At 40.9% G+C, this 23,064-nt stretch overlaps 1 protein-coding gene across 1 annotated transcript in view; it reads left to right on the top strand.

Annotated features, from left to right (window-relative positions):
• Nucleotides 1-23,064, top strand: part of PAX5 (paired box 5) — a 279,650-nt gene that overhangs the window by 134,185 nt on the left and 122,401 nt on the right. Inside the window, 1 exon segment of the mRNA XM_006021451.1 lies at nucleotides 8,028-8,157. Within this exon segment, the coding sequence (XP_006021513.1) occupies nucleotides 8,028-8,157 (130 nt within the window).

Raw genomic sequence — 23,064 nt, 5'->3', positions numbered from 1 at the left:
CGGAAGACAGTGGAAGTACAGGCTTTTTCTTTCCTGTCTAATGGGAGGAAGGACAGATCAATAATTGAGGGAATCTGATTCTGAAGTCTGGAGATTGCTGTCAAGGTACATGCAGAAGGGAAATAAGGTGTCACAGTCCAAGGGGGGAAGCAAGTAGAGTTTGGACTCAAAAAGCGAATCACTTCACTGCATAGGAATAGTGCAGTGCTGGAGCTGACCATACCAGCAAGTTTTGAGCATCACTTAACATGTCCATCAGCAGCTTCTCTTGGAATTCCAATGATGTTCAGAATGTATTGGGAATGGCAGATAGGAGCAGAAAAATCCTCACTGAGCTCAAGGCAGTGGGATCAAACAGGAGGCTTTGACACCAAGTCCAATGAAATGAGTCCAGACAGTAAAAGCTTATTTCAGTATTCCCGTATCTGCCAAGTTCAAATTTGGAAAGACAAATGATAGCCTCTCCACCCTCTGTGAGAATCATGCAGGTGTTTGGGTTAATATATCATGCCAATTTTGAACTGACTAGGTGTCACAGGAATGTAGCAGTGACAGTGAGGTGTATACCACCATTAATTTGGGTTCCGTCTCGTCCATGGGGAAGAAATGCAGAAAAAGCCTTAGAGCAGTGAAAGGGAATTGAACTTATCTGCCCTCAGTCTCCAGTGTCAGAGAATAACAGTTAATGGAAGTTTAGGCTGTTGACAATCCTGTTTGGCCAGTGTCATGAAGGCCAGAATCGAGGTCACACTTCCATCCCATGAAGACATCAGACTCTGGAGTGATGTTCTTAAAACCAAACTGTTGGAGTCTTTACCATTCAGCTTCTGTGCCTTCTTTTCCAGCTTGATCCCAGTATCTTGGTGAGATACCTCTCATGATATAGAGTGACTTCTTGACCTATCACAGACTGCAGAAGAGACTGAGAGCCAGGTCTCACTTGGTGTGAATCAGTGTGGCTCTGTTGATTTCAGTGAAGCCATGGCAATTTCCATCACCCCAGAGTTTAACCCTTACAGTGTGGCAAAATGGTTTAAAGCATCAGGAGCATCATTGGCAGAGATGGTTTGTGCTTGCAGGTTTTTTTCCCTCTGGTTGTGGAGTCTAGTGCATATCACAGGGGACAGGAGGCAGGAACATGATTTCCATTTCAGCCTCTGCTCCTAACATGAATGATTATGGGAAAACAGCTCAAATATTTTGAAACCAAACAGCCATAGGCATAAACAGGTTCCACTCCATTGTTGCCAATGGAAATAACATACCTAGACCAACAGCAAATGTGGCAGTCTGTACCCCAGTTTCCCTTTCTACATAATTGCTGGGTTAAAAGTTTCCTTGGAGCAGTTTAGTGAGATTTAACTCATGCTTACAAAGTGCATCATTGTTCCCAGATAAAATGCTGTGCTGTATAAATGCAAACTACTGTTGTGTCACTTCTTGTGCATACTCAGAACATCTCTTTGGGGCCACTGCTGAGGTTGTTACCAACAGGAAGATCCTATTTAGCACAGACAGTGGGTACTGACAGAAGTGACATTTGTCGTGCAGTTGGCCCCTTGAAAGTGCTATGGCTGTGCCCGGACAGAAGTGGATGTATGCAGAAGGCTTTAAAAGTGCCTGATCACATGACAAATTAACCCTCACATAATAAGGGTTCACATGAAAGTGCTCCAAAGCAGATTGCCTTCATTAATTTCTGTCTGTCCTTGTCCACGACCAGGTTGGGCTGATACAGCCCAGCCCTGTCCTTGGTGGTGTCTGCAGAAAGGGAGGAAGAGAAAGGAGGGGGACGGGAACTCAGGGTTGGTGTTTGCCCAGCCTAAACTGGAGTGGGGGTGTGGATTGGAGTCCCCCACCTTGGGGAGGCTCCAATCTATGTGCCCCCACTCAGCTTAGGCTGGGCAAACACCAACCCAGAACTGCCTCCCCTCCCCTCCCCTCTCCTCCTTCCCATTTTTCACATAGTACATTAGCTGGGAGGGCAGGGTGAGGTTAGGGGAGAGAAGCTGCAGACAGACAGCTCCTCTTGCATTTGCTCTAAAGTCGAGCTTCATCCCTCATACCCCAACCCAACAGTGAATGACTGTTGGGGGGTGGGGGGTGGGGAGGCTGCTCTAACTCATGGCACTTTCTGTGCAGTGCTGTGAGTTAGAACAGGGAACTGCATGTCTGTTAGTGCCCAGTGTTTAGTGTCTCACTGTTTTTAAGAGAAAATAAGGAATGTAGAAAATATGCCCATTATAAACCTGAGAGAAGGAGGCAGACAAAGGCAGTGGTGTGAGGGCTCCATCTGTTTCTTCAGAGTAGGTGAGGCATTGCCTCTTTTCTGTTCACAGTGTGGGCCATGCCTCCCTGGCTACCTCTGCTGAGGCAAAGTGCTTGTGTGTGAGGGATAGAGGCAGCAGCTGTTTGCTGCTGTCAGTCAGTCTGCAGCACATACCATATCCCATCTTCCTGACCTTAGATGGGTTGGGGGAGAGAGGTTCAAAACAGACAGAGAGAAAGGAAGAGAAACCCTGCATAATTGTTCAGAATCTTTATTTTTTCCTTCTCACTGCTCTCCTTTTATATATCCTCCTTCTTACATTTCTGTGTTTTTTTTCTCCTTCATGCTATGGCAGTGGTGCTCCATGCTGATGAGACAATACTTGGTGCAACCCCAGGCAGTCATTTTTCAGGTAATTTCTTAGGGTACCAAACACCCGACTCATGCTTTTTCTGGTATCAAGCAGGTCGGGTTTCCTGATGACTTACGGGTACTTTGGTTGTACCCAGGTAGATTTGGGTGTTTTCTTTCCCTGGCCATTCCAAAGACCACTCTACTGTGTTGCAGTTAGGAAAAGTCAAAGAAGTGAAAATCTTGGACCACAAACCAGGACAAAAGGGTGTCTATCTATTAAGCATCTAAGTGGACTTAGGTACCTAAGTGTAATTCTATTCCCCGTTGATCAAATTTCTGAAAGTCCATTAATGCATCTACTTGTGTAACACTATCATATGACCCTTAAGACTGAGTCACAAAAAAGCAACAACTAGGAGGAGGATCCACCCACCTTTGGTATTCATATTTCTTCATGGACTCAAACAGTCTGGAATAGAATTGCAGTTAGGTACCAAAGTCCACTTATACAACTATAAGGTGGAATAGAATCTGGCCCTTATAGAATATAAATAAGTTTCTACAGCAATTTCTTATGAATGATCCTTGTTGATTAAGCTCACTGGAGATGAAATTACAAGATCTGGGAGGCAGAAGGAAGAGGGGAGAGGAAAGGCTATTCCAAGAGTTGCCAGTTCATTGAGTTTCCCAGGTATGCTCTTCTTGATGTCCTGGTGGGAGGAATGGGAATGAGGTGCTCTTCTGGAGCAAGACCAAGAGAGAATAGGGCCTCACATCAATCATCATACTCAGAGAGAAGCAGGTGCAGGTCTAGAACAATTTAAATCCAGTGCTACCAACTTTACAGCTGAGAAGCTAATAATTTATTTAGGAAACAACTTGGAATAATCAGGGTCGTTAGCCTTGCCTACTGTTTTTGGTGTTTATATTCTTGTACCTGTATGAAGCTACACAGGGCAGAGACCTCTTCATCTTTACTTGTTTATGAAGTGCTGGGCATATAGTAGTGTGATAGCAAATATATTATCTGCCCAGAGCCTAATGTATGGGGGTTTTCAGGGCCATGAAGAGGTTGTAAGACTGGACATTTTGTTGGTTTTATGATACAGAGGATCTTTTCTCCTCTCTGTACTCAAGGTTCTCAGCTTCTAATAGGGGCAAATGCTGGCTTCAAATGATAAATTGGCTTGTTAAACTGCACCTCCTCTCTCAGTGCATGCTGCTTTTTGCAGGAAAATCAAAGCAGCATGGACAGTAATACATGCCAAGCTAAATCTGGCCCAGGATGCCATTGTTCATTTAATCACTGCTGTGTTGGCCCAGCACCAGTGCCTGTGATGTATGCTCATATTGAGTACACTAGCAACAGACATAGGAACTTTAACCCACAATAGTGGGCAAATTCAAGAGAGCTAGGGTGTTGCTAGGACTTGCTAACAGCTTTGGTGCTGGGGAAAAACACATGTAGTCATTAGCATTCTTTTCTGTCTCACATAAACACATTGCTTTAAGGAAGAGATGTGTGAAAAAAGGCTACTGAGTAGCAGCCAAATTTGTTACTGACCATGTGTAGAGGACTTTGCTTTATTGACTGAGGCAACTGTGCTTCACACAGCTGAGGCCTTGTCCCATTCCTTTTGCTGAGTGAGTTCCCTGGAATATCAATGAACACCTGTATGGGCGATGTCGCTGTAGGTTTCAGTTCAGTCCTTTTGTGCTTGCTCTGCCTGCAGAGTTGGCAGCCCTAACCCCAGAGGATGTCCCAAAGGGGGGTCCTCAATGTGGTATATAGCTCTATATTTGCCTCTATATTACCCCGCTCCCACTCTGGCATGTATCAAGGGCATTTCCCTGGAAAAGGGCATGGCCGAATGAGCTCCATGAGGTCCTAACCAGATGGATAGTTTGGGACAGATTGGAGGCAGCTCTCACTTATGGTGGGCTAGACTGCTCTAGAATATGGTAGGGGCAAAAGCAACACAAAGCCACCTTTGCCTCCTTTCCTTACCCAGGCATTTTGTGTTCAGCTTGGGTAGAGCTGAGAATCTGGATGTTTCTGTCAATCTTTTCTGAAAACTCTTCATAATTTTAATTATTCCAACCAGCAGAAAGTGTTGCAAGATTCAGGCTAAATCAGCTGCTTTGGAAGATTGTAGTTCATTTGCTGAGATAAGCCTAAGTAAGTGCTCTGTGCTGTGTTTGTAGAGACTAACATTGGCACTGTGGGTGCATCTTCCCAGAAATATAGGGAAGGAGTGTGGGCTTTCCAAGGCAACCAGCAGACTTTATGCAAAATACTAAGCAATTATGCTTAGCAGTATGGAACTCTTACACAAGGGTAGTGGAATCCATTCCTAGAAGTATTTCTGCAAATCTGAAAGGCCTTTTTTGTCTTATTTTGGCTTTAATTTGCCCTAATTATAGTGATAGCTAAAATGTGAGGTCTAATACTGATATTCCTTGTTCTGAAATGAAATGACAAGAAGTTCTAAAGATGTCCAGACATAGAGTAGGTAGGAGGAAGTAACAATATTCAACCCTTGCAGGCAGCTCCTGAATCCATAAAACTTCCATTTTGCTGAGAGTCAGCTTCATAGCTGATGCTGCAGTGGCAGTAGCAGTGGCACCCATGCAGCTGCATCCTTTGATGCTTCTCACCTGCAGAGAGCTGGCCAAATCTGAGTTCCTGTAAGTGGATCAGCAGAAAGGCACCCATTTACACAAGGTCTAAATTTGGCTTAGCCTGTTAGCACAGACTGACATTTTACATCAGGCAGGTTCAAACTGTAACATCTTGTACAGGGTTACTGTTAGGCTAATTATCCCTATCATGGTGTTCTGGTAACCATTAAGCCATGTTAGGACTGCCTTTAAGCTAGCTGTCAGTGAAGATTATGACTTCTTTTCATTAGGAGGTTCTGAAGAGATTTTCTCACTGCTGACCAGTTCAGATCTATGTACTTTAATGTGTTGTGTAGTTTCTACAGGTTTTCAGGCTACGCTAAGGCACAGTGTTCCAGGGTCAGTGCAAGAAGGCAGGTTTTCCTTGTATTAAATGGCTTCTACAGTCTCCTATTTCTATTATTTCTGCAAATTAACTTTTAAAGATGCAGTGAATCTTTAAAGGGCAATGACACCACTCTATTTTACATGCTTTTTCAGATAACTGGTATCCCCAAGAGTTTATAGTTAAATAGCACAACTGCAAAGATAAATACAAGCAAAAATAGCATAGGGAGTGTGAGGATAAGAGATACAGAAGGCTTTGTAAAATGAGAGTCAAAGAGAAGGTGCAACTCATGGGTACTGTTCCAAATTGCAGGACCTGTGTGAAATAGGGTTCTTACAGTAAGAGCAGAGATGAGGGTTGCAGGGGTAGAGAGAACCAGTGTTGGATGGCTGAAGTGAACAGACAGGAAAACAAGAGAGGAGCACATGTGTATTGCGCAGGACAATGCAGGTTTTCTTTAAAAATGATAGCAATTTTTAACAGGATCATGAAATAAGCAAGGAACCAGCAGATGAAGCTATATCTTGCTGCACTAAACCTTGCAACACCAGAAGAAAGTCTGTAGTATTGTTTGGGAGTATCTGAAGAATGCTCGAGGGTGGTAATAGTCAAGGCTAGAGAAGATGAGGCTTGCAATGAGGTGGAGTTGAAGCTGTGTTATATACAATATGTATTGTTGAAGCAGCAGTGATGGGCAGATTTGTGTGCAAGGAAGATGTGTGAAAGCTGGGATAGTTTTGGAGTCAAGGCTAAGGGCAGGCTTTTGAAGACTGGGGAAAATGAGAGATCTGAGTCAAGCTGGGGAATAGGAGACTTGGACTCTGTCTGAGCTTGCTCCCCTAGTTGAAAAGTCTTGAGTTCAGAGAATGTTGCATGGCCAATCCTCTGCCATGGTAGCATGCTCACATGGGCAGCACTTACAACCTTGGCAAAGACTATTTGGTATACCCTCTTGCAAGCATTTCCTATGGAAGACCCATCAAGATGACAGGTGATACTGGTGCCTTTCATAGATTGTATCTGAAACCTATTCTTCAAGAGGGGCTTGTTTTTAACTGTGGGAACCTGCTGTTAGTAGATTAGCAGCATCATTCTCATCCCTGTTCATTTAACCAGCCATAGTGCTTCAGAGCCACAAACATAAGCACGCACTGATATTTATGTCAAACTGCAAACAAAGCTACAAAACATGCATTGAAACATTCTGATGCCTCCTGGAAAAAGTTTAAGAATGTCATATATGGGCACAATCATATAATCACTTAAGAGATTTCCTGTATTTCTCTCTTCCTTTGCAAATAGTAGTAACAGCTATAAGTGGTGAAAAACATAGGACCCAATTCATCGCTGTGTTATTCCAGTTTGCAGAGCAGTGACACTAGCTGCAGTAATGCAGTGGAAACAGCCTTACATTTTTAAAGTTTATCTGTTCCTTCTGCTTATTCTTCACTTGAAGTCATAATCTTCTGATTGGTACAGACATGATTATAATCTTACAAAAAGGGGATTATAACTTTGACTGAAGATAGCAGTAGGAGAAGATGAACTCTAAAGAACAAAGTTTATAGTTTTGTGTAAATGGCTCTGATAATAGAAAGTGCGGGAGGAGGAAAATATAGATAAACTTTCTGCCACAAAATGGAGTTCTTTCCAAATGCAGGGTTGGAGCCTCAGTTGGTGTAAATCATCATACTTTTATTGACCTTGAAGATCATTTTAATCAGTTTAACTTTAGTTAGAGATATGTTGATTTACACAAGTCATGGACAATGTATTTCACAATCTTCCCGGAGATACCAGTGGATCTCTAATATACCCAGGTGATGTTCCATCTTTGCTTACTTTGAAATAACTTTGGGACTGGAAATGGTTTGAGAGAAGTGTTGGATGCTGACTCCATTCCATGCAATGTGACCTGCAAGAAACTGTTGTGTTCACTAATGGTTACTTGGTGACATTTTGATCTTTATCTCTTCTTCAGGTGTGTTTCTCACGAAAGATGATAAGGTTGTAATGATGTTTTGATTTTATTACCACGAGCTATTACTAGGTGAAGTGTCTATTTTCAACAGCTATAGTCATCCAACTTGGTCTATAGTGGGCAACTGTTGCTTAAACATAACAATCTGGCATCTTTTCAGTCAAGAAACCAATTTTTCGTGTTTACCCAAGCAGCAGTGGCAAAGATTAATCCTATTTAATTTGTGGTCTCAATTACATATTTAGCAATACAGTTTAAACGTGCTGAGTTTTTAATGAGGTTAATTTGACAATACAAAAGACTTAGGGCTTCATTTTGCCCTGAATATTATTTCATTTTACTACATGTATCAAGTAAAGTCTGTTGACTATCCAATGGTTGTTGCTGAGGTGTCTCTTTTTTTTCTTTTCTAGACAACAGAATACTCAGCCATGGCATCATTAGCTGGTGGGTTAGATGATATGAAAGCCAATATAACAAGCCCAACTTCAGCAGATATAGGGGCCAGTGTTCCAGGACCACAATCATATCCTATTGTGACAGGTAAGAAATATGAAGAGACTGATGGACCCTGCAAAAGAGTGTGTATGATGGCATATTGGGGGAAATAGTAGAATGACTTGTTGATGCACAGTTTTGGAGTTGGTGTTTGTACATAGCAGGTCCAGGCTAGATGCTCATATAATGTACAACTCCCTCAGAGTCAACAGAGCGGTGTACCATTTTATATCTCCATTTCTTAATGCTACATACCAGCATGCCAAAAAAAATTAAGACCTTGTCTCTGCAGTGGGGTTTGTCATTTTTGAATATGTGGCCAGACTGAAAACTGCTGATATTTCAAATGGGATTGAATTATGAGTGAATTTGGTTCTTCCAGTTACAGTTGCTTTGGGTCATTTTTGGAATCATAGGCTTTCTCTAGGGATCATCTTTTAAATGGCACCATAATTAATTATAGCAGTGAAAATTCTACTGTATTTCTGTAACAATCAGAGTCATATATAAGGGTCAAGGACAGTTGGCCACTGCTAGATTTTGATAATGTTGAAAATAGTCTGATTGTCTGATTCAGGTAGCAGCTCTCAGAATTAGGCTGAAGATAGCACCACTGAATCACAAAACAGATTCCCTAAAGACTTGGGTAATATTAAGGACAAGGACTCTTTGAACTTGAGTATGGCTTTTTACCTACCCTTGCATATTTTGTTTAACATCAGCCTAGTGATGGCTCAGATTTAAGCCCTAGCTTTTCCTCCTTTTCACCCAGTATAGGTTTCAGAATTTGATTTAGCGGCTAAAGGGAATTTAAAAATATTTTTAGAGTGCTGCCATCTTGTATTGAGAGCGGGGTGGTTGTGCATCATAAGTGAACCATTTTGAAAGCCTAGTTCATTATTATTGCATGATGTATAAGCAACCTCTGGAATGCTTGCCAAGATTTTGGAAGATTCAAATATATTTATATTATTTTATGGATTATATGGATAATATTATCCATATTAGATGGATAATAATGAAAATCATATTTATACTTCATAGTATATGGATATCTATCTGGAGAGAGAGAGATAAATCTACATTAAGAGGATAAATACATAGAAGGAATGTGAAATGGGGTATATTTCCCAGCTTTTGGGTGGAAGACAAAACATAGCTGACCTGAGTTAGGGAGAAATGTTCCCTTCAAACAGGTTATGACCAAGTTGTTCACCATTGCACTTCATGTGTCTTCCTCTGAGGCATGTGGTTGCTGAGGCAGGAATCACCCTGGCATATCAGACAAGTCTAATTGCCATTGAAGGCAATGAGAGTTGTCCCATTGACTTTAGTAAGTGCTTAGATCAGGTGCAGTTGTGGGCTCACCTAATTTTTAAACCTATCTCACCAAAACCAATGCTGTGTCAGGAGGGGAAATGGGGACACATAAGGGTAAGAGAGAACCATCTAACGTAAGTTATCTTGACTTTCAAAATATTTGAAAATGTCCCTAACAAGAGGTTAGCAAGGTAATTAAGTTGTTGCAGAATTTAAAATAAATTATATTTTGAATTAGAAAGTAGCTTAGAGAGAAAAGAAAGTGTAGATATAAATGGTCAATTTTCTTCTTGGCAGAAGGCTACAGAGGGCTGCTGAAAAGTGTTGTGCTGGTTTCAGTGTTATTTCCCATATTTATTAATAACCTGGAGAAGAGCGTGAACTCTGGTGTGGCAGAACGTATAGATGAGACAAAGTGATGTAGGTTAGTCAAGAATAGGGAAGATTGTATGGAATTCTGGAGGGAGATAATTAAATGGTTGGACAAGCATGTATGATGAAATTCAGTGATAACAAATGCTTATTGAGAGAGTGAACTGATCTACTTAGACATATTGCTGAGCTTTAAATTAAACTCATGGAAAATGTCTTGAACATCACTGTGGACAACTGTGAGAGAACCTCTTTTCAATGGGCAATGGTGGACAGACAAGAAAACGAGCTATTAACATGCATGTGGAATGAGAATGAGGACACTATAATCTCATTATAGAAATCAGTGGGATCTCTTTGGCCTGGAATATCATGTTCAGTTCTTGTCACCTAATTTAATCTAAAGTCATCTAGTAAAAATAGCAGTCCAGAGATGAGCAACTAAAATGACTAGGCTGTGAGGAGTGACTGTAAACTTAAGATGCAGCTCACTAAATTTATTAATTGGATTATATTTTCCCAGATGATGTTCTCAAGATATGCTAGTAAGAGTTTTGTTAATAGGCTGCTTACAAGGGAAGGACCCAGGAAAAACTCCTATTTACTTCAATGAAAGCTTTGTCTGAAAAAACAAATGCATGTTTAGGCCTGCAAAGCATAGCAGCCACCATTCCTTCAAATGATACTAATAAGACATTGATCATTCTTTTTTATTTACCGTTCTAATTTTTGATGCACTATGCTAAATTATTTTTGACCACAAGGGAAAAAGAAAGAATGCTTTGCTTGTTTTGTTTTAAGTTAGGACTAAATGTGATTTTTTTAGAAATGAAGTTATATGTAATCTTAATGACTATGATGAATTGATCTAATGATTAGAACACAGGGTTCAAATGATCTAACATCACTGAATAACAAAGTTGAAAGAAATCCTGTAGTGGTGCTATAGTACTGTTGTAGCTCTGATGCTCGAAGCATGATTTGTTTGGTGTTATCTTCTATGGACAAACTATAGACTTGGTAGAGGTGGTAGGAGGAGAAAGGGTTTTTTGTGCTCTCCCAACTCTGTAGGTGGTCTCATATTACTGAACTGGTTCTACAAAAATTCTTTCATTAATCTGAGATGCAAAGAGATGGGGAAGGGAAAGTGCAGAGGGAGAGAGTGAATAAGAACAACATAGGGTTTTTAGGCATATAATTATTTAGCAGGACTTTGCCTTTGAGTTTAGTGTCTGACCTGTCCTGCTATCCATAGTACAGATTTACTCTAATAGAACCAATTTCTTTTTTAATGTTCTTGAAATCAGCATCAGCAAAGCCTGTCTTCATTGGCATTTGAATGAGTACAGTCCCAGGGATACAGGATTGCCACCATAAACCATCCACCATCCACCTTGTCTTGTGTTATTTCCAACCTAAGAATAATCAAAGACCTACTGCAAGTGAAATATTGTAAGAGGGCTTGTTCTTGTACTTCCAGCTCAGTTTTGCAGGCCCAAGAGTTTGGGATAACTTGGATGAAGTTCAGCAAAGTGTTCAAAACCTTTGGTGCTCAGGTGGAGTAAACCTATGAACTTTTGAAGATAGCTGTCGCTCTTCACTTGGTGTTCCAACATAAGTCACTAAATGATACACATGTTTGATATAACATCTTCATTGCTGAGAGACCCAGGGACTGTTTTATATTTACAAAAATTGACAAGTGAACTGTAAACCCCAGACGAAGTCTTTGGTTGAAATCATTTATACAGGGAATCTTTCATGTAAAGCAAATCAGTGAATACTTTAATGCTTCATGTTTCAGCCTACAGTAGGCTATTAATGTGCAGAGGGCTTAAAAGCCTCGTATTCCAGGATGAAGATCTTGAAATATATAGTCACAAGACTTTGAGAAATGGGTTTTATTGTGGCCAAGAAAACTAATCTGGTTCTTTTGATAGGCTAAAATCTGCAGTTCAAGCTTCAGCAGTTTTTATGAGAAAGTCTGGAGACAGTGCTGGCCTTCCATTTGCAAACTGACCTAAGTCTAGTTCATATGGTGAGTTTTGAGTCTTTAAGCCATCTCATAAAACAGTTTAATGCAAAACAGGCTGAGAAGTGAGAGGATAAGTGAATTATGATCACAATTTTTCATTGTTTTTATTTCAAGGCCATGTTTTGGACAACACTGAGAAATGAGATCCTCAGGGTAATTGTGGATGTGAAATGTACAGTACACATTTCCTAGCAGACGGGTAGATTAAATCAGTCATGATGTCATTTGAACAAAAAGAACTGCTTCAACATTGGCACTTACACTAGCACACGCCTTTGAAAATAGGTCTTCGTTATGGCACAGGGAAATTCTGATGACAGTTCCCAGTTCCACTTCATCCGCCAGCCCCCTTGTGTTATGGACTGCCAGCTAAACATCTGATTAGAGAACCACTCGATTTCTCTCCATCGTTTTTATGCCACATTAAATATTAAGTTAAAAAAAAATCCCTTCTCTTACTGCTCGCTGCCACGGTTCATAAGCGCGTTCTCCATTTGCAAGCCAATGACATGTGCCCAGCTCATTACTGCTGTAGTCAGCAGTTTCAGAGCAGACCCTGATTGTTACTAATTACCTGCAGATGCATTTTCTCTGCTCCGGCTTGCTGACTTCAGCTTGGTCGCTATCACTTTGAGAGGACAAAGTGGCGCTGAAATTGACACCTCCGTTTGGCTCTCCACTCCAGCACCGGGGGCAGATTGACAAATCCACAGGCAGTCCCTGACTGCAGCTGCTTGGAGAGTCAGTTTGCATTAGCAGTGCCTCGAAGTGACTGGATGAGACCATTGACTGGCTTAGCAAAGAAGCCAAATAAGAACATTTCATTTAAGTGGGATCTGACACAAACCCTATCCTGCTCTGTTAGCAATAGGAAGCATGAAACAAAGCATCAAAAGCAGATTTTGTTTTGTTCTCACTAGGGATGTTTAAGCATAGGAGCCTTGTCATTTACCTTGCCAGGAGTGCTCAAGACTATCTTTCCATTACATCCCCTCTCTAGGTTGCTGCAGAGGCAGTGCTACAAGCACTGGACTTTGATTTTGTCCATAATAGTGGTACTAATAAACTGGATACTATAGACTTTCAACTCATTTAATCCCTTACACCCGTGCAGAGGAAGAGAGAAGCTTTGCTAGGAGAAGAGCTGCCGTTTATATATGTTTTGCTCTGACTCTCTGCAAGCATCTACTGCTGCACAGTGGACCAGGCAGGAGAGTCGTCTTGGTCATCTATGATGATCTTAGAAACAACCCCATGAAGCCAAATATGGGAGCCTGCCTGTACTTTAGACTGAGGGAGAAGAACAAAGCTCAGAGCACAGTCCCCTTGAAAAATGTCATTTCAGGAAGCGGGGGAGGAGGAAATCACTGACTGGCAATCATGTTAAATTATCTGTCATGGCCTCGCAACGAGAGTCAGGACACCAGACATAATTCATTCAAGACTTGTCTAAATGGAATGTAGAGTAAGCAAGGAAAATGTACCTAGCTAAACAAGTTACTCCAGTGTTAGCAAATTCCGGGCTATTTATTTATTTCTGAAGGTGGATCTGGTATTTTTACTATAAAATATTGGACCAAATAGCTATTTCTCCACAGATCCAAGCCTATACGACTAAAACAATATGAATCTGTCTCACATTCAGTATTCCCAAATATTTTACCAGGTTTATATTAAAATGGAATTAACTTACCAAATTAGAGAAATGGCTGTGAGAAAAGCAATCCCTATTTATCCTGAGATCTTCAGTGAAGTACATTAGCTAACTAACTGGTCCACACCAGACTGTTTCTTTTCTTCTGCAGTGCCTAAATTTATAGGATAACTTTCTCTCATGAATCTCTAGTCTACTTCATGTCTTATTCATCCTGTCATGCTGTGGCTACTATTTATATGCCTGAGTTTTGCCAAAGGTTTTGTTAAATTACTGCAATTATTTATCACTCCTGATGCTAAGAGCAACATTGGGGGTAGATAGCTGAACTGAGAATTTCGTACAATGGAACCTGGCTGAAAGTATTCAAAACTGATTATGATGCCTTGTGGGATGGTGGTAGGAGTTAGAGGTCGAATCTTGTTCACAAGGCATCTTTAAATCAATAGGGGCTAGAATCCTCCTTCCCAAGACTACTTGTCCAAGAGCAAACAGGAACCTGGGGCACAGCTAGGAGTCAGCTAGGCCCATCTCCTACAGTTTGACCACAAGAAGGTTCTTCCTCCAAGCTGATGAGGCTTTCAGAGCTGAGGATGGGGGCTTCAAAATCCAAGGGTGGGGCTCAAAAGCATCCATATTGACCTTCCTGCTCCTGTTGCCTTTAACACCAAAAGCAGCAGAGGAAGGCCCAGGCTGATGGCTTGAGAAAATTTGACCACAGATGAATGAGCAAGACATATAAAGTAAACCCTACTGACTGGTAGTGCTCATCCTATTTGCTTCTGAAACAGCTAATTTGCTGTTTTTATTTATAAATCTGTGGCCAGATCATGTGCTTGTTATAGCTCTGATCAATTCTGTACCCAAATACATTTGTTTGTGCCCACAGTTGGTGTGGGGTGGTGAAATTCCTTCCTCCTCTCCCTGGTGCTAGTGTTCTGAAATAGATGTCTGGAAGCAGATCCCCAGTCCTGCTGCCAAGGCAAGTTCAGTTTTTTAAATCAAGGACCCTCTTAAGTATCCTGGGGGCAAGAACTGAACACCCACGGCTCCTTTTAGGAGTGCCATAACCACTATGCTACAGACTTGCACTCCCTGTTTCCTGTTCTTTCTCTGACCTCATAACTCTTGGCCGCTTGGTGCCCCTCATTGAACAGAATAGGTGGAGAGGACCTTCACCTAGCCTAAAGCATGTTGTTTAGGGCGCTCTTTTAGGAAGAAGGAGATGTGGGTTTAAAATCTACCAGGCTGAAGAGGGCCTAAAACTTGGGTCTCCTACTTCCTAGGTGAGTGTTCTAACCACTTACTCACTGGGTAAAAAGTGGGTACTTCCCCTAGGGCACCTACATTCAAAGCAGGAAGAGGAGTAGTAGGTCACAAGCAAGCAGAGGCACCTAGTGCTCAGCCTGAGTCGAGTGTCTAAGACCTGGGGAAGGCCAGAAGTTCAGACACATCCGTGCTTGTTTCCCATGGGCCATCTCCATGTGCTCCAGAATTTCTGAATTGTCCTTTGCAGGTGGCTACCTCTTTACATATGCTAAGGCATATAGATTTTAGGTATTGGGATGTCTATGTATGTACTTCAGAGTCCAAACTTGGACTGACCTTATCCCTTACAAGATGATAGCAGATATTTTAAAATGTGTTCCTAGGAATCAGCCTACAAAGTCCCTAAGTTAGGCTGTCAAACAGCTACTATCAGAAAAAAAGATGGTATCCCAAAACATCCCCTGGAATGTGCATGAGTTAATTAGGAAGGAGAGCATAGAGCATAAGAAATATCTCACAAAACCAATGTTTTCCTCAGCTTCTGTCAGTCTTTATGGCTGAGAACATGAACAAAGATATTTACATTAGCTGAGGACCTGGCCTGTTAATTTTTATTGGCCCTAAAAGAAGGTTTTTAAATACAAATTAGAGAAAGGGAAAATCTACTGAGTTAGCAAGGAGCTGAGATATTGTGGTATGGTGTGTGAAGTATAACTAGCTAGACAGGATATATAATTGACATGAAATGGATAAAGTATATAACTGTCATGGAGCAAACTCTTTTTTTTCCAAGTCCCAAGGCTAGCTAGAGCAAATACTGCCTCGCTCTGTTGTATCTTGACTGGTCTCCTATCATAACTGAATCACTGTTGTTTTTTTTTAAGTTTAGCTTTTTTTTATTCTGGTCATGCTGAAAACAGAAAAAGTTTAAATAACACATAGTGTTCAGCTCTCTTCAACCCTGATATTCCCTCTGGGATTGATGCCAAAGCAGCTAGGAAAGGGCTATTTATCTTTTAGTGAGAGCACCTTATTTGACCTGCCTTTTATGACCCATTTTTGATGATGATCTGAGACAGCTAAATACCTTTTGTGTCAAATTGAAAATATAATGTGAAAATAAAAGAGGAAAGGAGGAAGGAAGGAACATTTTAGAGTAGGGGTGGGCAAAATGCAGCCTGGGGGCCAGATGCAGCTCACCAGGCCATTCTATCCAGTCTGCAGGGCCCCTTAAAAATTTAGAAAATTAATATTTATCTGTCCTGGGCTGCCTGTTATGTGGCCCTGGATGGCTTGCCAAAACTCAGTAAGCGGCCCTCTGCCCAAAATAATTGCCCACCCCTGTTTTAGGGCAATGCCTAATAAAATTTCCAGGCATCCTTTCATACTGAAAATTTCCAATGAAGTTAGTGGGCCTAACACTAGTGTAATAACTTCTTTTATCATGTATTGAACTTTCATAAATATCAACAGAGCGAGGGAAAGTATTGTGAAGCCTGGAATATGTAATCACTGGGGAAAAGAAAGAAGCTTCTTTTCTGTTTGTATTTTTTAAAAGAGCTTTTGATAATATTTTTATCTGGTCACTAGCATAGGTCAGTGTTTTTCTCAGAGCTGTTAATTTAGGGCCAAATCCTTGTCTCATTAAGGATAATGAGACTATTGTTACTGATTTCATTTGGGAACAGGATTTAGCCCTTGAAGAGAATTTTTGATAGCCTGCATTTTAAAAAGCAGGAAGAGTGGAAAGATGGTTATGTGAGAGAGGTTTATGGAGAGTTAGTCTTTATGGATTAAGGGCTCACGCCTTTGTTCTGCTGAGGACTTCTGGTGCATGATTCCTTTACTTTTTCTGTGCCTCAATTCCTCATCTTCACAATCAAACTAATAACATTCCTTTTGTCTGCCTGGTGTACTTAGAATGCAAGATCTGTAGCATAGAGAATTGCTGCTTGCTATTTGTTTGTACAGCTTAGCATGGTAGGACACTAGTTCCTGATGAATAATACTTAAACCTTATTTTTCATATTGCAAAAAAGTTGAGATTTCAAAGAACACTGCCATTCCAAATTGAAATGAAAAGCCAAAATTTTGATTTTTTTTTCTGAAGCAAATTTCCAATTTCTTTTTGTTGTGTAGCAAGTGAGTGAACTCTTTATTTTTTATCTTTTTATGTAAAATAAAATATAATGTGAAATAAGAGGTTGTTTGAAAATGAAAAAGAAATATTTTTCAATTCAGATTTGTAAAGCCTGGGGATTTTGACATTTTCAGAATTTGTTTTCCAATATTTTTAAAACAAAAATTTGATAAAATGAATGTACTTTTTTGCAGTGGGGGGTGGAGGTGGTGGGGAGGGAAGGGAAGGGCAAAAAAAATTCAGTGTTTCCACTGAAACAACAATTCCCAGCAAGAAGCTTCCTGTTGGGAAATGCCATTTCAGTGGAAACATTGGATTTTTCTGTTTTTGAACATATTTAAGATCTTGCTACTGATTTTACATTTTGTTCATGCCACCTGTTTTCTCTGTGCTTAAAGTTTATCACCAGATTATAATTTAATTTCTGTGGTATGGCTTTGAAGTGCAAATTGGTGTTAGTGGATGCTAGTTCCAAGAGCAACATAGCACCAGATTTACAGCTCTCTTCCTTACACTTAATAGATAAAAGTGCAGATGCATTTTCCAATAATCTATTCGTCACTCCCAATAGGACCTGTCATGTTAAAGACTTGAAAAAAGGCCACATAAACTCCCTCAGAAAGGCAGCCAATCTCAAAAACAAAAGTGTCATTTTTAATGACAGGACAGAGTTTAATTGAAACATTGTTGATTTTTTCCCCCCATTTTTATGCATTCTTCTGTGCCTGGGCAGGCAGGATAATCGAATTCATCTGCGCACTAGATGAGACTGTACTGAAGAATGATTTTTTGTTCTTTTCAGGACCTGCAACCTGATTCATCTGGTGGTTTGCTGTTGATTCAACAATAGAATAAGACAGTGGTGAAAATGTTTCAGTATAAATTATCTATAACAGTAGTCTGTATGAATATAGTATTATTTACTTAAGGATCTTGCAAACTTTAATTCACTTATCATTAGATTACCTCTGTAATATAGGTTAGAAGTAAAATTGACCCATTTTAAAGTTGAAGAGACAGGCACAGAAGAGAGATCAAAGTCAAAATATTCAGAAGCATCCATTCATTTTGGCTCCTTTAGGTACTGGGTTGCCATCTTGAGGAAGTTAAGGCATTTATTTGCAAAGGGGTTATGTACTCTCTACTTCTATTCATTTCAGCTTGGAGGATCTCTGAAAATCAGGCATGAGTAGTGAAATCCAGGTCCTACTAAAGTCCAGATAAATGTTTCTATTGACTTTACATGTCGACGATTCCACCCAAAGCGGCTTAGTTTGGGTGCCCAGAATTAGTGGGCCTAAGTGATTTATTCAGTCACTTCCACAATCATTGGTAGAGCCTGCAACAGAAATCAACACTCCTGACACCCCTGTATCCTGACTCATTTACAGGGCTGAGGTTAGATTGCACTGTTGTTAAATGAGCATGGAGTAATCCAGACCCCTCAAAAGTGCTATTTTGTGATGTCTGAAAAATAGTATAAGCCTGTTTTGTACTTTAGACAGGAAACAGAAATGACAGACAGAGATGCTTCCATTCATACAGACATTATCTGAATTGTTCTGTTGAGATGCAAGAATAACAGTAGACCCAGAAGTTTCCATAGATTCAACTGAACTGGAATTTCTAAGTGGACAGGAGGATGCATTAGAATCTGTATGTACACAAACTCCAAATCAGAATGGGCTTTTAATCACGTTCATTGAAACGGGGATAGTAATCAGAAATCACCAAAATCTGCTACCACAGTAGCAGTGGGTAGTTTTTAGTGACCACTATCACAATATCCTAATGTGACATTTGATCAAATGAAGATACAATGTCTTGTCACCCCAAATGCTGAACTCTTGGAGCGGCTGTTTTTGGAGTATACCAAGAAGGAGGATACTCTAAGTGGGAGTGAAATAGGAGTTGCTCCAAGTAATAGTGTCTGAACTACTGAACAAAAGTTACCCTATTATATTGAAGTGTGCCATTCTCATGGGGTTGTACTACACAACAACACTATTAAACTGTCAGTTAGAAAGGGGATTCTTTTTTTTTTAACAGGAGACATCTAGTTAAGGAACCAAGAAAAAAGGTACAAAATGTAAAACAAAATTTAAAATTGGCATAAAGTCTTCCTAAAGATCTTATCTTAGATTCACATGAAGTATTAATGCCAGTAAACAAGAAACACATGACAAATTAAATATGGGTAAATGGTTGGATTTGAATCCTGGAGGTAAGATCTGGGTTCTACCCCTGGCCCTGCCAGTGTCCTGCTGGGAGTCATGGGCAAATCACTCCTTTTCTTTCTGCTTCAGCTTCTTCTTCTGTGAAATGTGACTAGTGGTGGTGACCTCCTTTGTAAAACACCTGAAGATGTATTGATGGTAAATGCTGAAAAGAGCTAGGTTTTAGTCAGAGAAGTATAAATAAAGCTCATAGAAAGTACCACAAAGGACGGTGGGCAAAATGATTATTAGGTTTAAAAGAGAATTTGGTGATCAAATAGTTAAGGACCAGAACACAAACAATGAGAAGTTCTTAAATATAATAGAAATAGGAAGAAAGAGTTGGTATGTTGGCTTAATACTGGGGAATGGGGTGGGGGATGGAGATGGGATACAAATGGACCTAGGTAAAGATGCTTCAGAGAAACTAAACATCTTTATGGCAGTCTTCTCTGCAATGTCAGGGAAGTATCAGTGAAATCTACTGCTTCATCTTAACAAAGATGGGCATTTTAAGAGAATATTCTTTTAAAAGAGGTGATGAAACAAATTCATCATGAGGTTGTAGAAAGTTCCCAGGACCAGCTGAATTTTGAAAAGATTTAGGCGAGAAGCAGCCGAACTGCTAGCAAAACTATACCATTTCTCATTAAAATCAGCTATGAATTGGAAAGCATCAAAAGTTGCACCTCTCTTTAAAAGGGTGATGGCTGATCCTAGAATCAGGATGCTGATCCTTCCTAGGGTACCAAGTGAACTTATAATGAGACAGATGGAATTAGAAAACAGCTAAGATGAACATGATAATGAAGTAAGGGCAAGCACCTTTTGTTTTCAAGCACAAATTTCTGATGCTCCAATCTATTTTGCCTGAGGGAGTTCTAAAGTATCAGGTGAAGGAGCATTAGAAAATAGAATTTACTTGGACTTTTAGAGGCCCTCAGCAAAGTCTCTTATTCCAAAAGGAAATAAGGAATAAGGAAGATGAGAGTTAAAGCACAGCCATCTCTTAAGAAACAAAGAGTAAATTATTTTATTCTCTAGGATACTTTTATGATGTCAAGTATCATAACATTGGAGACCCCTAAAATAGCTGATGTATTTTTTCTCCCAACACCTCTGGTTCCAAGGGAATGGCTTCTTTATACTGATGGTGATCTGAAGCATAGCAAGAATATGGGGTCAGAATTTCAAAGGTGCTTAAGTACCCAGCTCCCATTGGCTTTAGTTAGAATTAACGGTCTAGGCATTTCTGGAAACCTGAATCTTAACATGACTAAATGTCTAAAAATGGACACAAAATGACTTGTCTTAGGTCACCCAGGACACCAGCAGCAGTGAACTGTTCTGTATCACTCAAGCCCTGACTGGTGCTCTGTTAGCCTGGGCCATACTTTCATTACTGACATCCTTTTCAACAAAAGAGTTTAATAGTACAGCTAACCAGGAAGGGATATTTCCATCTCATGGAAATTGTTCAAAATATTGAAAAATTTGAAATTGAGAAAATTTTCACATGCTGAAAATGAAAAAAAGAAGCCAGGTTGCCAGGCAAGTGACCCTATATATTGGCTGGTAACCTACCATGCCTTGTTCTGAGCTCCTGGATTCCTGAACCCACTTGTAAATGCTATCCCCCAGCCCCTCCACTTGTGATCAACCCCAGAACTGCTGGTATAGGCAAATCCAAATGTTTCATTTAGATAGTTTTGAAAAGTTTCATTTTGATTTTGACCACTTTTAAATGGAAGTCACTAGAATTAGCTTAAGTTTCAAAATGAAAAGTCATTTTGAAGTCGAATACCACTATTTTTTTCTTATAATAGTGTTGAAACAAAATGACTCAACAAGTTCAAAATAAAAAAAAAATCCTGTAAAAAATTTGTTGAAATCAACCGTTTCCTATGAAAAGCTTGATTGCAACTAAACAGCATTTTCTAACAGAAAAAAAAAATAATTGGGAAATTCCAGACCAGATTTAATTAATTACTGAGTGCACTGAGCATCAATCATGCACCTAGTGGTGTGGAAAAGGGGATAAATGGTGAGGCAGAAAAATGTCTGAATAGCACAAAATAATTTAATCAAGATGAGAAAAGACTCTGAAGTGTTCCAGAAAGACCTAGCAGTTGTAGAAGGAGAGGGCAAGAGAGCTGCAGATAAAATTAAATATAGTCAATCCACACTTATTTAGATCAGAAGAAACAATTTGAACTACTCATATGTGTTGCTAGTGTCTAAACTGACTAAATCAAGGAAGAGACTTAGGACCTTGTTACATGATACTTTCAGGTGGCATTTAGAGCTCTTAACCCCTGGTTTGGTTGTGCATTAATACCTTTTAAGTGGCTTAAAGCACTTATTATTTGGTTTAAAGTTATGCCACTTTAGGGCAAGGTTATCCCTAATCCACCTAATTTTGCTCCTGTTCCATTGACGTGTGGCCACTCTTCACAGCTATTGCACTCAAGTTGAAGTCCTCCAGCATCCCAGGATGCAGTTGCCCTTCCTGAATCATGGTGAGTGGGGACACCAGACTGCTGGGCATGGCACCCCACCCTGTGACCACATTAGGCAGGGTGAGAGCCGCATCTCCAAAGCTCCAAGCAGCTATGGTGCCTCCCACAACTGCTTGAACTGGCCCTGCTCTGGCTGGACAAAGTAAGCTGGTTCGAGCAAGTGGTGGGAGCGGAGCTGTCCCTAGGTGTGTGCAGGGCCTGAGGCATATCAGCCTGTCTGGGGCCTGTGTGTGGGGTGGGGAGGGTGGTGCACGGCGTGAAGCCTGAGGCATGCGGCAGCCATACAGAATGGTGGCACCCTTAGCGGGCTCTGTACAGCACTGTCTGTGGGGCCCCTCAAAATGCGGGGCCTGGGGCGGTCACCCCGATTCACTCCCCCCAAGGGATGGCTCTGGGTGGGAGAACCCATTCCCCCTCCCTCTCTCTGCTGCTGCTCGGACCAGTTTGCTGTGCTTGGTGGGAGCAGAGTCAGTCTGAATAATGGCAGGAGGCACTGCCCTACTACTGCCGCTCAGACTGGCTCTCTCTGCCTGGTGGGAGCAGAGCCAGTCCAAGTGGCGGCAGGAGGCACCATGGCTGCCTGTTGCTCCAAGGCTGCAGCACTCACTCTGCCCACCAGGAGCAGTGAGTCAGTCCTGCCATTAGCTCCTAGTCCTGCCCCTGCTGACCAAACTTCTAGTGGCAAGTCACAGCTGTTCAGGTGAAGGACAAGATAAGTGGGGAAGTGAGTGACCTGGAGGAAGCACAAGCAGGAGGAGGGAACCAGGGAAGTATTCTTCTTGAGAAAGTAGGGCTTTCTTACTTCAGCCATCTGTATACAAATGCATAAAGCCCAGGAAACAAGCAGAAGATTTGGAAGTCCTCACAGAGTCATGCAAGGACAATGTGATTGGAATAATAGAGACTTGGTAGGACAGCTTGCGTGACTGAGATATTGTCATGGATGAGTATAAACTTTTCAGGAAGAACAGGCAGGGGACAAGAGTAGGAAGGGTTGTGCTTTATGTAAAATTGCTGTATGATTGCTCAGAGCTCCAGAATTAAACTGGAAATAGGCCTGTTGAAAGTCTCCGGGTTAAGGTCAGAGGGGAGAGCAACAAGGGTGATGTAGTGGTGGGTGTCTGCTGTAGACCACCAGATCAGGAGGATGAGGTAGATGAGGTTTTCTTTAAACAGCTGGTAAAAATTTCTTAATCATAGGCATGAAAAAATTGCTGTATGATTGCTCAGAGCTCCAGAATTAAACTGGAAATAGGCCTGTTGAAAGTCTCCGGGTTAAGGTCAGAGGGGAGAGCAACAAGGGTGATGTAGTGGTGGGTGTCTGCTGTAGACCACCAGATCAGGAGGATGAGGTAGATGAGGTTTTCTTTAAACAGCTGGTAAAAATTTCTTAATCATAGGCATGAATGACTGGTGCCTCCCGAAAT

Source organism: Alligator sinensis, unplaced genomic scaffold, assembly GCF_000455745.1.
Source record: "Alligator sinensis unplaced genomic scaffold, ASM45574v1 scaffold434_1, whole genome shotgun sequence".
Lineage (NCBI taxonomy): Eukaryota > Metazoa > Chordata > Crocodylia > Alligatoridae > Alligator > Alligator sinensis.
The sequence above is the reverse complement of the archived record's forward strand: the minus strand, read 5'-3'. Positions and strand labels throughout refer to the sequence as shown.